The sequence below is a fragment of the Mustela nivalis genome, assembly GCF_964662115.1.
Source record: "Mustela nivalis genome assembly, chromosome: 13".
Classification (NCBI taxonomy): Eukaryota; Metazoa; Chordata; class Mammalia; order Carnivora; family Mustelidae; genus Mustela; species Mustela nivalis.
Window position 1 is genome coordinate 58,219,945 of NC_139032.1, and position 14,310 is coordinate 58,234,254.

General features: G+C 43.3%; 1 protein-coding gene across 1 annotated transcript in view; it reads left to right on the top strand.

Moving 5' to 3' along the window:
* The window catches only part of LOC309846081 (phospholipid-transporting ATPase FetA-like), a 110,732-nt gene extending 96,744 nt beyond the window's left edge, over window positions 1-13,988 (top strand). Inside the window, exons 19-29 of the mRNA XM_082694730.1 lie at window positions 2,989-3,153; window positions 4,680-4,791; window positions 6,194-6,299; window positions 6,629-6,776; window positions 7,329-7,512; window positions 8,850-9,073; window positions 10,440-10,523; window positions 11,894-12,139; window positions 12,323-12,461; window positions 13,209-13,339; window positions 13,436-13,988. Of these exons, the coding sequence (XP_082550856.1) occupies window positions 2,989-3,153; window positions 4,680-4,791; window positions 6,194-6,299; window positions 6,629-6,776; window positions 7,329-7,512; window positions 8,850-9,073; window positions 10,440-10,523; window positions 11,894-12,139; window positions 12,323-12,461; window positions 13,209-13,339; window positions 13,436-13,627 (1,731 nt within the window). The 3' untranslated portion in view covers window positions 13,628-13,988. The remainder of the gene's footprint in view (window positions 1-2,988; window positions 3,154-4,679; window positions 4,792-6,193; window positions 6,300-6,628; window positions 6,777-7,328; window positions 7,513-8,849; window positions 9,074-10,439; window positions 10,524-11,893; window positions 12,140-12,322; window positions 12,462-13,208; window positions 13,340-13,435) is intronic.
* Window positions 13,989-14,310: the final 322 nt, after the last annotated feature.

Sequence of the window (14,310 nt, forward strand, 5' to 3'; positions counted from 1 at the left end):
CACCCCATGATGCAGTCATTTTAGAAAACAGTTTGGCAGTTCCTGAAAAAGTTAAGGGTAGAGTTATCATATGACCCAGCAATTCCACTCCTAGGTATATTCCCACGAGAAATGAAAATAAACATCCACACAAAAACTTGTACACATAGTTTATAGCAGCATTATCTATAATAGTGAAAAAGTAGCAACAGCCCAAATGTCCATCATGATTGGCATGGATGAATAGATAAATATAATGTGGTATATCTAAACAACAAATATTATTCAGTCCCCAAAAGGAACAACATACTGATACATGCAGATGAACCTTGAAAACATTATGTTAAGTGAAAGAAGCTAGTCACAAAAGGCCACATAATGTATAATTTCATTTATATGAAATATCCAGAATAAACAAATCTATAGAAACAAGTAGATTAGTGGTTGCCAAGAGCTGGGGGAAAAGAGAATGGGAATGACAGCTAATGGGTACAGGATTTCCTTTGGCAATGATGAAAATGTTCTGGAATTAGATAGTAAAGGATGCACAACTGTATGAGTGTAATTTTTTTAACCACTGATTTGTATACTTTAAAAAGTATGAATTTTATGCTCTATACATTATATTTCAGGTTTTAAAATAGTTGGTGAAGTATCCAACATAGGACAGTTCTTATGTCCTATACTGGTTCCCAGAGGCCACAGTATTTTCTATGGGCTAGTTTGAAAAACTTATCTTTTAACCTTCCAGAACACATGAATTGGGGTATCTTCTCAGAGAGCATTTCCACAGGCTGGCTCCAAAGGGGATCATAAAACTGTTTCAGATATTTTGACCTGCGTCCTGCTACCCACCTTTACAGATACCCATAATGGAGCCTGACTACACTGCAATCTGTTAACCACAGATGAGAAATTTGTAAGAGTGAAGCTTATATTCAGAAGTCAAGATTCAAAACCTCTTTTTTAAAAAAAGATTTTATTTATTTGAGAGAGCACAAGCAGGGGGAGGGACAGAGGGGAGGGAGAAGCCGACTCCCCACTGAGTACAGAGCCTAAGAAGGGGCTCCATCCCAGGACTCTGGGATTATGACCCAAGCCAAAGGCAGACCCTTAACTGACTGAGCCACCCAGGTGCCCCAAGATTCAAAAACTCTTACAAAAACACAGCTCCAGGCCCTCTACGACAGGAATCAGCAAGCGTCTCATATAAAAACAAGCAACAGTCAGGATTTGCCCACCACAATAGAAAAGAAAAAAAAACACAAGTAAGAGGTAAGTAAGAAATAACTTCAGTGCAGACTACTAAATTATTTGTTGAATGAATTAAGGATCTGTCAGTGTGTTAAACCTCGTTTAGTATCCTAAGCAAGATCAGTTTCTGCCATATCTCTTCCTTCTAAGAAGTCTCTGACATCTTCTCTCAGGCTTCTCTTCATAGCTGCTTCTGCTAACAGCACAGAGGTTTAAGATATGGTATTCCATACATACATTGTTTTATGCTCATTTCACTCAGGAGTTTCACAGGCAACTAAGAGCAGAATATCAGGATAATAAAATTCTTTTTCTCTTTGCTCTTATAATGCCAAAGTGAATTATTTTGAAGTTTACTATAACAGTGATCATGGAGAATTTTTATTTATGTGCAATTCTCAGGACATAAAATCTAACTCACCCTCAGTTGGATGTGAGTTCTGCCCTAAACTACCCACACTCTCACCTGGCTCTCCTTATGACCCACAGAACACTTTGCAGGATAGGATATAATATAGTTTACAAGATAGGGTATACTGGTGGCCATAGAGCAAAAAGATGCTAACTCACCCAAAGACCATTTCTGCAGTGCATCATCAACACGGCTGGCTGTGGTTAATCAACTGAGTCAGCCAATCAGCTGTAGACTAATATACAAGTGTGTGTGTGCTTTTTTTTTTTTTAAGATTTTATTTATTATTTATTTGATAGGCAGAAATCACAAGCAGACAGAGAGGCAGGCAGAGAGGAATGCAGGCTCCCTGCTGAGCAGAGAGCCTGATGCGGTGCTCAATCCCAGGACCCTGAGATCATGACCTGAGCCGAAGGCAGAGGCTTTAACCCACTGAGCCACCCAGGCGCCCCGTGTGTGTGCTTTTTGAGGGGCCTGTTGATACTTGAAGGAAGGCAGGGAAAGAGGAAAATAAAATGAAATGAATGTATGGGGTGCCTGGGTGGCTTAGTCAGTTAGGCATCTGCCTTCAGCTCAGGTCATGATCCCCGAGTCCTGATAAAGCTCCCTGTTCCGGGGCGGGGGTGGGGGGCTGCTTTTCCCTCCCCACTCCCCTTGCTTGTGCACTCTCTCTCTCTCAAATAAATGAATAAAATCTTTTTTTTTTTTAAAGACTTTATTTATTCACTTGACAGAATCACAAGTAGGCAGAGAAAGAAAGGAGGAAGCAGGCTCCCTGCTGAGCAGAGCCCGATGCGAGGCTCAATTCTAGGACCCTGAGATCATGACCTGAGCCAAAGGCAGAGTCTTAACCCACTGAGTCACCCCAGGCGCCCCAATAAAATCTTTTTTTAAAAAATGAATGTATGCTTGTAAAAGTAGTAAGATCTTTGATTATATTTTATAACAACTCCTTTTACTTTAGTATTCTATTCTCATATTACAGACATCATTATCCTCTCTGTAGGCAGTGAATTACTATCCCAATTTTACAACAAAAAAATCTAGAAGGCTAAATTTTTCCCAGGGTCACACAGGAAATAATCTAACTACAGGTAAAAGCTAGAACTCTCTATATTTCAGAAGTACTTTCAAACTTTGCCCCCAGTTATGCTGGCCCCACCTTTAAGACATTATTCTGAGAAAGCTCAACAGTTGTTTTGTGGTTAGGCTGGGTACTAGCCCCATGGTACTAATCATTAAATCCTATTTTGCAGGCAAATGGGCAGTGGGGTCAGTTGGCCTCTTCCTAAACTCAGCCCTCACCCAGCCCAGGCCTACTCAGTGCACAACATGTCTTCCAGGATTTTGCCTTTGAAGGTCTCCGCACCCTCATGGTGGCCTACCGAGAAGTGGATAATGCCTTCTACCAGGCCTGGAGCAAGAAGCACAGTGAAGCCTGCCTGTCTTTGGAAAATCGGGAAGATAAAATATCAGATGTCTATAGAGAGATGGAAAAAGACTTGATGGTTAGTGTGAAGAAGCCAGGGACAGATTGGGGGCAGCACTGGGGGTGGCAGTCAGCAGACTGAGCAAGGTCTCTAAGAGTGACTTCCAGCAAATCAATAGGTTCAGGGACTCTGGATACAGGATACTGGAATCCAGGCTGATTCAGAATGTCCTGGATCTTTGAAATCAACAAATAATGAGGGGGGTGAGGAGATGGAATGCACTATTTGTAAATTGTATCCCAAAGCTACTCACAGAAGCTAAGTAATCTGGGAGAGATGAGGATCTGAATAATGCATAGATTAGATAATCCAGAACTAACTGATGAAAATATTCACTCATTCATTCAACATATTTACAAATCACCTCCTATGTGCCAGGAATGTTTTAAGCCCTGAGCATGTAGCAGTAGACAAAAATAACATATATAGATTTTGGATAATGAAGTGCTATGGGAGAAAATAAAGCCAGGGAGATAGCTAGGGAATATCAGCATACACATGTATGTTTTAGAGAGGGCAGAGTATAGTTACTATTTTATATAGGGTACTTTGAGCAGAAATCTGAAGAAGGTGGCGAGCCAAACAGACCTCTGGGGGAATTAGCTTTCCAGACAGAGGGAATGACATAAGTGAAATCCCTGAAACAGGAATAGGCCTAACTTGTTAGTTGAACAGCAAGTCAGTTAGTGGGGCTGATAAAGTATAAGTAAGGAGGAGAGAAAAAAGGACATGAGACAGAGAAGTAGTAGAGTGTCCTCATAAACCAGCGTAAGTACTCACAATGAAATATGGAAAGCCATTGAAGAATTCAACCAAAGAAGTGATGTGGTAGCTTAAAAAAATTTTTTATTTATTTGAGAGAGAGAGAATGAGTATGAGCAGGGGGAGGTGCAGAGGGAGAGGGACAAGCAGACTGCACTGAGTGCAGAGCCAGATGTGGGGCTCAATTCGAGGACCCTGACATCACAACCTGAGTCAAAAAGAAAAAGTTTTTGACCAGACTGACACAGGCTGGCTCTGCTGAAAACAGAAATTTCTGATACCAGATGGGAAAACAGAGATCCCAGAGGTCATACATCTCCTTCCATCATCAGTTCAGTGGTTAGTATTTCTAGTCTGTCCTTCTGGAGGCCTAAAAGAAATCAGCCGATTGTTTGTCTGTCTGTCAGTTCCTTAGACTGAGTCCTGGTGCCCATCCCTCTGGTCAACACTGGAAAGCCAGTAAGTGTACTCTGAAGCAAAAGAGCAGTGAAAGTGTGTTGAGAAACAGATGGTTTAGAAGTAGCACACAGCTTCATGTATGACTTGGATAAGTCTTTTCCCTCTTTGACCCCTGACATTCTGTGTCTCAGTTTGATTTATGTGGTTGAAAAGCTGCATCTGTTGTGAGGCAGAGGGTGCTGAATTTTATAACATTTGGATCCTTATGTCAGGACAGAGCCAGCTTGCTAACGAGAATGATGAGGTGCCAGTTGAGTTGTTGGGTAGCACTAAATGCTGTGACATTCTCCCTCCTTCTCACTCACTGTTCTCTCTGTCCCAAGCTATTAGGGGCCACAGCCATAGAAGACAAGCTCCAGGATGGTGTACCTGAGACAATCACCACCCTGAACAAAGCCAAAATTAAGATATGGGTCTTAACTGGAGATAAGCAAGGTAACGGGGAGCTCTTCACTTCACCAGTTCTCTTCCCTGTCCACCTTAGCCATTTCTTTTATTTTGCATTTTCTTTTTATCTTAGCCATTTATTTGACAAATACCTTATAGTTCAGGTCAAGTCCTTACAGGACACCTTCACTCCTAGTTTTGTACACAGTCTTCTAAGAATATATTTTATGCTGGATGCTGTATTAGGCAGTGAGGACACGGAGATGATTCAGTCAGACACGACCCCTGTCACTCAGGAACCCACAAGCTAAAAACTTTGGAATTACCTTGGAATATACCCTCTCTCTTGTCCCAAAGATTCATTGTTTCACCATGCCCACCGAGGGTTCTGAAGATCCCCTTTTGACTGTGCCACCACCGTAGTTCAGCCTTTGTCCCCTTTGATTGTACATTTACAAAAAAACTTCTGATCTCTGTCTCTTGTCCGTATTGATTTCAGTATAGCCTATATACAACCATCAGCTTGATCTTACTAAAATATACTACTTTTATATGCTCTTCCTCTGCTCAGATACCTTCAGAAACTCTATGTGGTAAAGTCAGACTCCACTGTACAGCCTTCAAGATCTTGATAATCTGTTGCTACCTACATATACTTATCTCCATCCTGATGTGACCATTATTTTTAGTATGTCCCAAACAATCCAGTTCCTACTCTAGGGCCTCCGTTTGGGTTGTTTCCCTGTTTGTAATGTTTTTTTTCCGGCCCCTAAATAAGTCTTACTCGTCCTTCAAAGTCTTTTCCCAAGTAAGTTTCTATGACATTACAATCTCTCCTCTGAATTTTGATACCATTGCAGAGAGGGCTCAGGATTAAATTTTTGTAAATTGTTTTCCTTAATATGAATTTATTCCAAATTCCAGGTTCTTGATGTAAAGACCACAACCGAAACAGTTCCCCATAAACTCTGGCATAAAAGCAGGCACAGGGAAATACATCCTGACTGTTTGGAAAAGTGGATGCAGACTGGAATTGTTTTAGGAAATAAGGGAAGGCCCTGTTGGAAGGCTAAGCCAGAATGGTGCTGTCTTCGGCGGCACATATGTGAAAATTGGAATAAAATAGAGAAGGTTAGCATGGCCCCTGCACAAGAATGACAGGCAAATTCATGAAGTGTTCCTTGTTAAAAAAATGAAAGAAAAAGAAAGACTAAGCCAGAATCATCCTAGTTATTGATAAGTAACTCACTAGTCTGTACTAGGCTGAGTGTCTCCTGTGTGTTTGAATATGGTCTCCACTGACTCATAAAAAATATACTTTGACTGCCTCCATGGCAAATGTGGACAAATGGGCTCTGCTGCCCACCATTAGTGCTTATGTACGTATACACTTTTGTAAAGACCCTGTCCCAGCCAAAATGTGGCCAGTGTTCCCCCCCCTTCCCTGCAGAGACTGCTGTGAACATTGCCTATGCCTGTAACATATTTGACGAAGAAATGGATGGAATATTCATTGTGGAAGGCAAGAATGATGAGACTGTTCGGCAAGAACTCAGGTACAGATGGGAGAACTGCCACAGCTCTTAACTTACTATGACTCCCACACTGTCAGAAGGAACAAAGAAGATACGGAGAAGTGGGGGCAAAAAACTAAAATACTTGAGATGATTTTGTGAAGAAGCTTTAGGGCTCAAGGAGTTGGAGAAGTGTGGTGTGTGGATGGTCAGGGACCTGAGACAATGGCAGTTCGCAGGAGGCAGTCGAGTTTGGCTGGTGCTTTATAGAGGCTATGTACCTCCTTTGCCCACTTACATTCTGGGACACTTTCACTTTCCTAAGCTCTGGGGCTTTCAGTCAGACATTAACCACTACTCTTGGCTTTCAGGTTGGCAAGGAAAAAGATGAAACCTGAGTCTCTACTGGAATCAGACCCAGTAAACACCTACCTGAACACCAAGCCCCAAATGCCCTTCAGAATACCTGAGGAGGTGCCCAATGGCAACTATGGCTTGATCATCAATGGCTACAGTCTGGTGGGCAGCGCAGAGCTACAACTCTATTCTCTTCTCCCAAGGAATTTTTTTCCTAGGTCCAGCCTGCTTCAGGGAAATTTTAAGACCCCTTCTCTATTTCATCAGTCACCTTTTCCCCCTTTCTTCTGGTGCTCTTTCCCAACAGACACCTTTCCCTATCTTTCTCTAGGCAGGAATAATGAAGAAAGAAAAGCCAAGGACATGTTCCTTCCTTATCCAAATTCTTCACTACTGATGTGGCTTATCAGTTAGAGGAAGTGGGGAGCAAACAGAACCAGGTCCTCTAAAAAGTCGTTTGGCCTTTATAGCCTAGTTAACTGATTTGACCCAGTGAGAAAGGCTGACCAGTTTCCCATTGGAGGCTGGGTCAGATGTGAGGATGCCTAAAAGTGACTTGGGGACTTAGCCTCCCTTGGGAGTGCAGTACCTGGAAGCCACTATGCCTGACCTTTGTAGTATAGGAGAGTATGGCTATGGGGAAGGGCCTAGGAAGATCTTGTTCTGAGAGCCTTTTTGGGCAACCTGAAATGTGGGTGTGTCCTGGTCCTGCAGGCCTATGCTCTAGAAGGGAACCTGGAGTTGGAACTGCTGCGAACAGTGTGCATGTGCAAGGGAGTGATCTGCTGCCGGATGACACCCCTTCAGAAGGCCCAGGTGGTAGAGCTGATGAAGAGGTACAAGGAGGTGGTGACACTGGCCATCGGGGATGGGGCCAATGACGTCAGCATGATCAAAGGCATGTGAGGGACGGGGGACCATAACCTCCAACCAAGGGCTTGCACTTTCCTTCCTCCATGGGCAAAAACCAACCTGAGTGGCACTGTGTTTTAGATTCACACTCCTGCATATCATATATATTGTACATTTATAATGTTTTGCAACTTCATTCATGCTCCTCTATACCTGCATTCCCACTTATTTACACATGCATACATCAGTCCATATGCAGACATGCACACATTCAACTTAATGCACTTAACACACGTATACACAAATATGCCTGGCTTCCATAAGACATATGCATATATTCACAGAATAGGCCATGGAACTACAATACCATCTTTCCAAGGTGGCATCAAAGCCTACAAAAAGAACCCCTGGGCACGAGTCATAGTCTGTTCCTTTTTTGAAAGCTGTATGCCTGAGCAATGTTAAGCAGAAGACAAGACTGCTCAACCAGGGCATTAGCTATGAGGCACAATGTAGGGATCTCTTCTTCCCCGAGGCAGTGTTCATTAGAACTTGTCCTGACTCACCTGGCTGGAGGAGAATAGCAGACTTACTGATGCTTTGAACCAATAGAAGCAAATGGCTGAAACTTGTTTTAATTTCAACTGAGTGTTGTTAGCTTCCAGCAACTTGTGGTTCTGTCAAATATGGACAACATCTAGAGGTCCTCTAGCCCAACCACTCTCCCCATCCAGGAAACACTAGCAGACATTCTAGCCGTGTCTTTAATACCAGGAAGTGTTCTTGATAGCTTCCTCGCTTTCTAGAATTCTCTGGTTTTTAGGGCCTTAGAAATTTCAACTATTCCATTAAGCAATGCAATAGATATATACCAGAAGATGAGTGAATTTACCCTACACTACAACAGACTAATTAAAACTTTTAGGAACTTTGGTCTTATTTTCCATCAAGTGTAATCCTTGTTTTATCTAGAAAAAGTCATGTTAGGCCTCTGAAGAACTTGCTTTTCACTAACAAAGTAGGTACATCATTTATTTCCTCCTAACAGGTGGATTTTTAGCTCTAGATAAACATTGGTAATTAAATATTGTATTAGATTGACATCTATCCTGCATCTTTAATTGATGTAAGTGGCTTCAAGAGATAACAGGAAATTTTTACCTCAGCATCTGGACAGCAGGAAAGACCCTAGATGGCTATAGTAGGTACAAAGACCATCTAAGAGAGCTTTCTAGTACTAGCCATGCCAGGCATTCCTGAGTGTTTTCCAATGTAAAATAAGGTGTTTATACAACATGATCTCAGCCTTTCTCTTACAATTCCCAACCTGGGAGCCCAGCAGACAAGCTTTGTGGTTGAGAAGCTTATGGGATTTCTTTGCAGCTGCCCACATTGGGGTTGGCATCACTGGCCAGGAGGGAATGCAGGCCATGCTCAACAGTGACTACGCCATCTCCCAGTTCTGCTATCTTCAGCGTTTACTCTTGGTCCATGGCCGATGGTCCTACAATCGCATGTGCAAGTTTCTCAGCTACTTCTTTTACAAAAACTTTGCCTTCACCCTGATGCACTTCTGGTATGCCTTCTTCAGCGGGTTCTCTGCACAGGTAGGAGATCTGGTGACATTCCCCACTCTGGTCAGCTGGGTCTTTTCTACTCACCCCCACTTCAGCCATCTCAGACCCATTTTCTTTTCTAGAGACCAATGTATGACATATTGCCATCCATCCATAAAACTTCTCACATGGGGGCACTTGGGTTGCTCATTCAGTTAAGCATGAAGGTCCTCAACCATTCTGATCCCATCTAACCTTACATTTAACCTTAGATTTCCAAACCCTAACTTTTCTGGCTTGGCTTTGACTTGGACTTAATTCCTATCTCCAAAACTCTCCCATAAGATATTTTCACCTTTTACCTGACATGGAGACCTAGTTTCCAAACATAGATAGTATGTGGAAATTCTTGGATCTGGTAGTTTTTTTAGTATCCAAAGCAATCTTTATGGAACAGACTAAGCTCCAAGGGGCCTCTGCGTCTTGCCAGGCAGGTTAGTTATGGTGTTCACCTGTAGCCCGATTTCATAACTTCCTTTACTTCTGCCTCCCCACCCCGACACCCCTTCTCTGTGCCCCAAACATATACTGTTGTTGCTCTAATGAATTAATTCTACATTTGAGTATAAAATCTCCCCCACAGTAATGGAGAGAAGTAGGACCTGGATTTTTATATTCTAAGAGGAATCCTTTTTCCTATGAGAAGTTTTTCAGGGTTCTCACATTCCTAAGAAAAACAAGCTCAGGAATTATTATCTTGGGACATCCCTACTACCTTTGTTGCCTTGGGCTCTGGGGGAAACAGATTGTTCAGCAGAAAGTAATTGACTTGTATACCCCCAATTGTTCAACAAAGTCATTCTAGTATGCGAGAGGTGTATTCATATGTGTGTGTTTTGCTGACCTCTTGTGGCTAGTAAAGGAGCCCTCTCTGGGCCCCAAGGATGGAGCACCTAGCTAGGAAAGGGTTACTGAGTCTATTCTACTTACCACTGTTAAAAAGTACCCAGTGTTGTAGAAGCTACTGAATGTATAAATCAGATTAAAGAGCCCAGAGGCTTACACTCCTGAAAATTCAGGGGTACAGCTAGCATTCCCTAGCAGACACTCTGGATCTTTTCTGTGCACGGATGGGCAGTGCAGGTCATGGTAGGGTTGTTCCAAATCAACCTTGTAGCGTTGGCCACAAACAAGCTTGATGTGGCCTTGCCCCAGCCTGGGACACAGAGTTCTGACTTCTGTAGGACCAAACAGAGATGGGGGTCAGCCTTCTCTGTCAGATTTCTGAAATCCAAATCCTGCCCTAGGTTAGTGTAGTGGTGGGTAGGTGGACCAGAAGGGACTCTTGAACCTGGGAGGTGGAGCTGGGACTTTGGAAAACAGAGGAATCTAAGAAATCTCCTTGGTATTCTCTTAGACAGTTTATGATACCTGGTTTATCACTTTCTACAACCTGGTCTACACCTCCCTCCCTGTCCTGAGCTTGAGTCTGTTTGACCAGGTAAGACCAGCGGCAAACCTCTTAGTCAGGACTAAAGCCCTTGGGCCCTTGAGGAGTATTCCCAAGAGTGGGAAGGACAAGAGCTGAGTTCTACAAAGGCAGTTGTAAATGGAATAACTTCTAGAGCAAGGAAGGGAGCTTATCACCTGGAGAGGTATCATGGGATAAAGTAAAGAATCTTCCTCCACAGAGAATAATCATCAGTTTTAGAAATCCAAGTTTTCCTGTGTCAATTTTATTTTTGTAGAGAGAAACATAGTAATCGTGCTTTATAGTAAATTGAGTGTGTATAAAAGGTAGTGAAAGGAAATAGAGTTATTAGGGCAAGACTAGGTAAAACAAGGAACTTCAAGAAGTGAGAGATACAGAGATAAAGTACAACTTACATACAGAGATAAAGTAAGCCAATTCAGGGTGATCTAGTGAGAGTCCTGAAGGCCAAGCATGGGAATGTGAGTATGATACTTTGAGTCCTAAGGAGTCAGCCTTGGGGATATCATCTGTCCCTGTCAGAAATTTCCTGGTATCACACCTAGTATCACACCTCTCTTTCCTCTTCTGTCCCAACTTCCTGTCTTGGGCACATTGAATAGAAAAGAAGCCTCCAAAGAGGAATAAAATAGCTGAAAGAGGACACCATGGCATCATGGTTTCCTGGTCTCCATCAGGGTAGGAAGTCAAATTCTCCACAAGGTAGCTGTTAGCAACAGAGCAACAAGAGGGATGAGTTGTGTCCCATGAAGCTTCTCAGTTGACTAATTCTAGGGATCCACAACCTCTCAAAAACAAGCTGTAAGCTTTGTTATCCAAAGTTTCTGGTTTAGGAGATGAAGATGATCCAATGGCATTCACACGGAGAATCCTGTTCACCTGATTTCACCATTAGCTATGGAAATGGGAAGAGCATTACAGAACATGGATACCTCCATGTGACTAGCTGGTCCCCATTGGCTTCCCCCTCTCCTTTTATTGGCTTTTGACGCAAAAATTACTCAACTAAAGGAACACTTAAAACTGGGGCCTCATGTACCAACTGCCCCCCATCCTAAGTTCCCATTCTTCCTTCCAGCTACCCCCAACCCTAGTTACTCCCCATCTCCCCTCTCCTAACTGCTTCCAGGTCCTTACCACCACCTTGACCTTCTCCTAGCTTTCTTCCACCACCTAGATCCTTGCCTAGAGTGTAGGACTTCAGGAAGGGTCTATGGTCACTGCTCTGTTCTCTGGTTCCACCTCTCAAGTAATCCATGAGGAAGTTCCTAGGCAGGCTGTCAGCAGATGCAGTGAGGGAAGAAACTTCTACTCCAATGGAGATAGGAACTTCTATGGAGAGACCCTAAACTTTCCTCCTTACCCTCTGGTACTTCCAGGACGTGAATGAAACATGGAGTCTACGCTTCCCAGAGCTGTATGACCCAGGCCAGCACAACCTCTATTTCAACAAGAAGGAATTTGTGAAGTGTTTAGTGCGTGGGATCTATAGTTCCTTCGTGCTGTTCTTTATCCCTATGAAGACCATTCACAACTCAGTGCACAGTGATGGGAAAGAGATCTCTGACTACCAGTCCTTCTCCCTGCTAGTACAGACTGCCTTGCTCTGCGTGGTCACAGTGCAGGTGTGGCTAGGGGAGGAGGGGAAGGGGTGGTGGAGGAGGATTGGGTGGGGAGCCTGTCTGGAAGAAAGGGAAAGAAGGACGGAGGGAAAGTGGGAAGGGATATTCTCCACTATGGACTGGAGAAGGGAGGCGGCTGATATGTCCCAGGTTGTACAGTATTGCACATAAAAGAGTGTTTTTCAGATTGCCCTGGACACAACCTACTGGACGTTGATAAGCCACATCTTTACCTGGGGTAGCCTGGGTTTCTACTTTTGCATCTTATTCCTCCTGTACAGTGATGGCTTGTGCCTAATGTTCCCCAATGTCTTCCAATTCCTAGGTAAGGCTATGCCCACTCAGTGTGTGGCAAGGAGGTGGAGGGTAGGGTTGGGAAGTGTGAACAAAGTATATTTGTTTAATAAATGTTCACTGACCAGGTATTACTATGTACTAGGCTTTGTGGATATAGATAGGAATAAGACATGGCCTCTGCCCTAAGATATTTTCAAATTTCTTATCTAACTTAATCTTTGCAAGCATCCTATGAAGTAGAAATGGCAAGAATTATTAGCACCATTTTAGACACTTTTAAAAATTAAATTACTCAAATCTAGCTCTCCTGCTTCCCAGTCCAGTATCCTTTATACAGCATACCACTGTATACTGCCTTATTGTCTCCCATATTAATTTCCCTACCTTTCATTCTACTTTGATGGGAACAAAATACAGTGAGTGTGGATAATAGATGTAGCTGCCTCTCACCTCTCATCAAGCCACTCATTTTTCCTCTCCAAAAACCTGTATCCCATTTTTGTGCCCAGGCCAGTGTTCCAGGATTCCTATAACCTGCCCCCACTCTCTTGCCCTGCCCACCCTTTAGAGGGAGATGAAGGCATGTGAATTCACAGTGACTTTGGCTTTACAAAGGACCTCACTGTAATTCTTCTGCATTTATATTATTAGGAAACTTAATGGTCTCCAAACCAGTAACTTCCTTTTTTGGAATGGAGAGTTATCTAATTCTGGCTGACGGTCCCCTTCCTCTAGGCTCTGGTTCAGCCTCCTTCCTGCACCTCATTGTTTACAGGTGTGGCCAGGAACACTCTGAACCTGCCACAAATGTGGCTGATTATTATCCTCAGCGTGGTCCTCTGTATTTTGCCTGTGATTGGGTACCGATTTCTCAAACCATTGTTCTGGCCTGCCGACGTGGACAAGGTGAGTGGAACAAGGAATCTACCCAGATAGAATTCATGGTCCTGTCTGCCTTTGCCTCGGTGGATAAAAACCCTGTCCTCCATGCTCTGACTATAGATTATGAACAGAATTCATCTTTGGACAAGACATCCACTGATACCCCCTACCCAGACCAAACTGAGACACGCAAGGCCTCGACGTTCTGCCTATGCATTCTCCCACAAACAGGGCTTTGGGGCCCTCATCACTTCAGGCAAAACAATGAAGGACAAGGTATTCAAGAAAAACAGCTTTTCTTTTAAAAAGTAAATGCCCTTAGGGAAATCCCAAAGGAATCAGTCATTGCTCTTCCTCCCTTGTATCCACACAAATTAAGGATGGATTAGAGCCCCAGGAAAACTAGAATAAACCTGCCATTCTGCTCTCACTCTAGGGGCTCAGCCTCTTCATTCCCTAGAAGGTTGTGGCCAGGTAAGGCAAGGAAAGGTAAAGAAAGGACCTCCAGATATCTGTCAGAGTTGCAGTGGTTCAAGAAAAAGTGACGTCAGGCTTCCCTTCCACCACCCCTTCCAAGTTTTAATCCAGACAAGCAACTATGGAAGTGGTGAGTGAAAGGGGGCAACGTAAGAAAGGGGAAAAAAGAAATATATATAGATAGATACACACATATATATATATATCTCCTAAGAATCTTACTTTGGGTCCTGTTTCCCATACCCAGAGCAACTGTAAACATTTCCAGGGCTCCACACAAGTATATCTTACCAGATACCTTTCTCAGGTTCATCCGGGGAATTCAGGGTAAGTCTTTTGCTGGCCCTGGGTCTCAAAAGGAAGAGGCAGCTATGAGAAGTTGATCATAAAAAGCTGAAGGAGAGTTTCTGGACCAAAAAGAAAAAAAAGCTGGGGTGGGGGGGAGGCGGGGAGCTGGTTCCTGCCTTGATAAGACAGCTCAAGATTTCGCCTTCTTCCCCTCTCTTTGACCCCTTTTA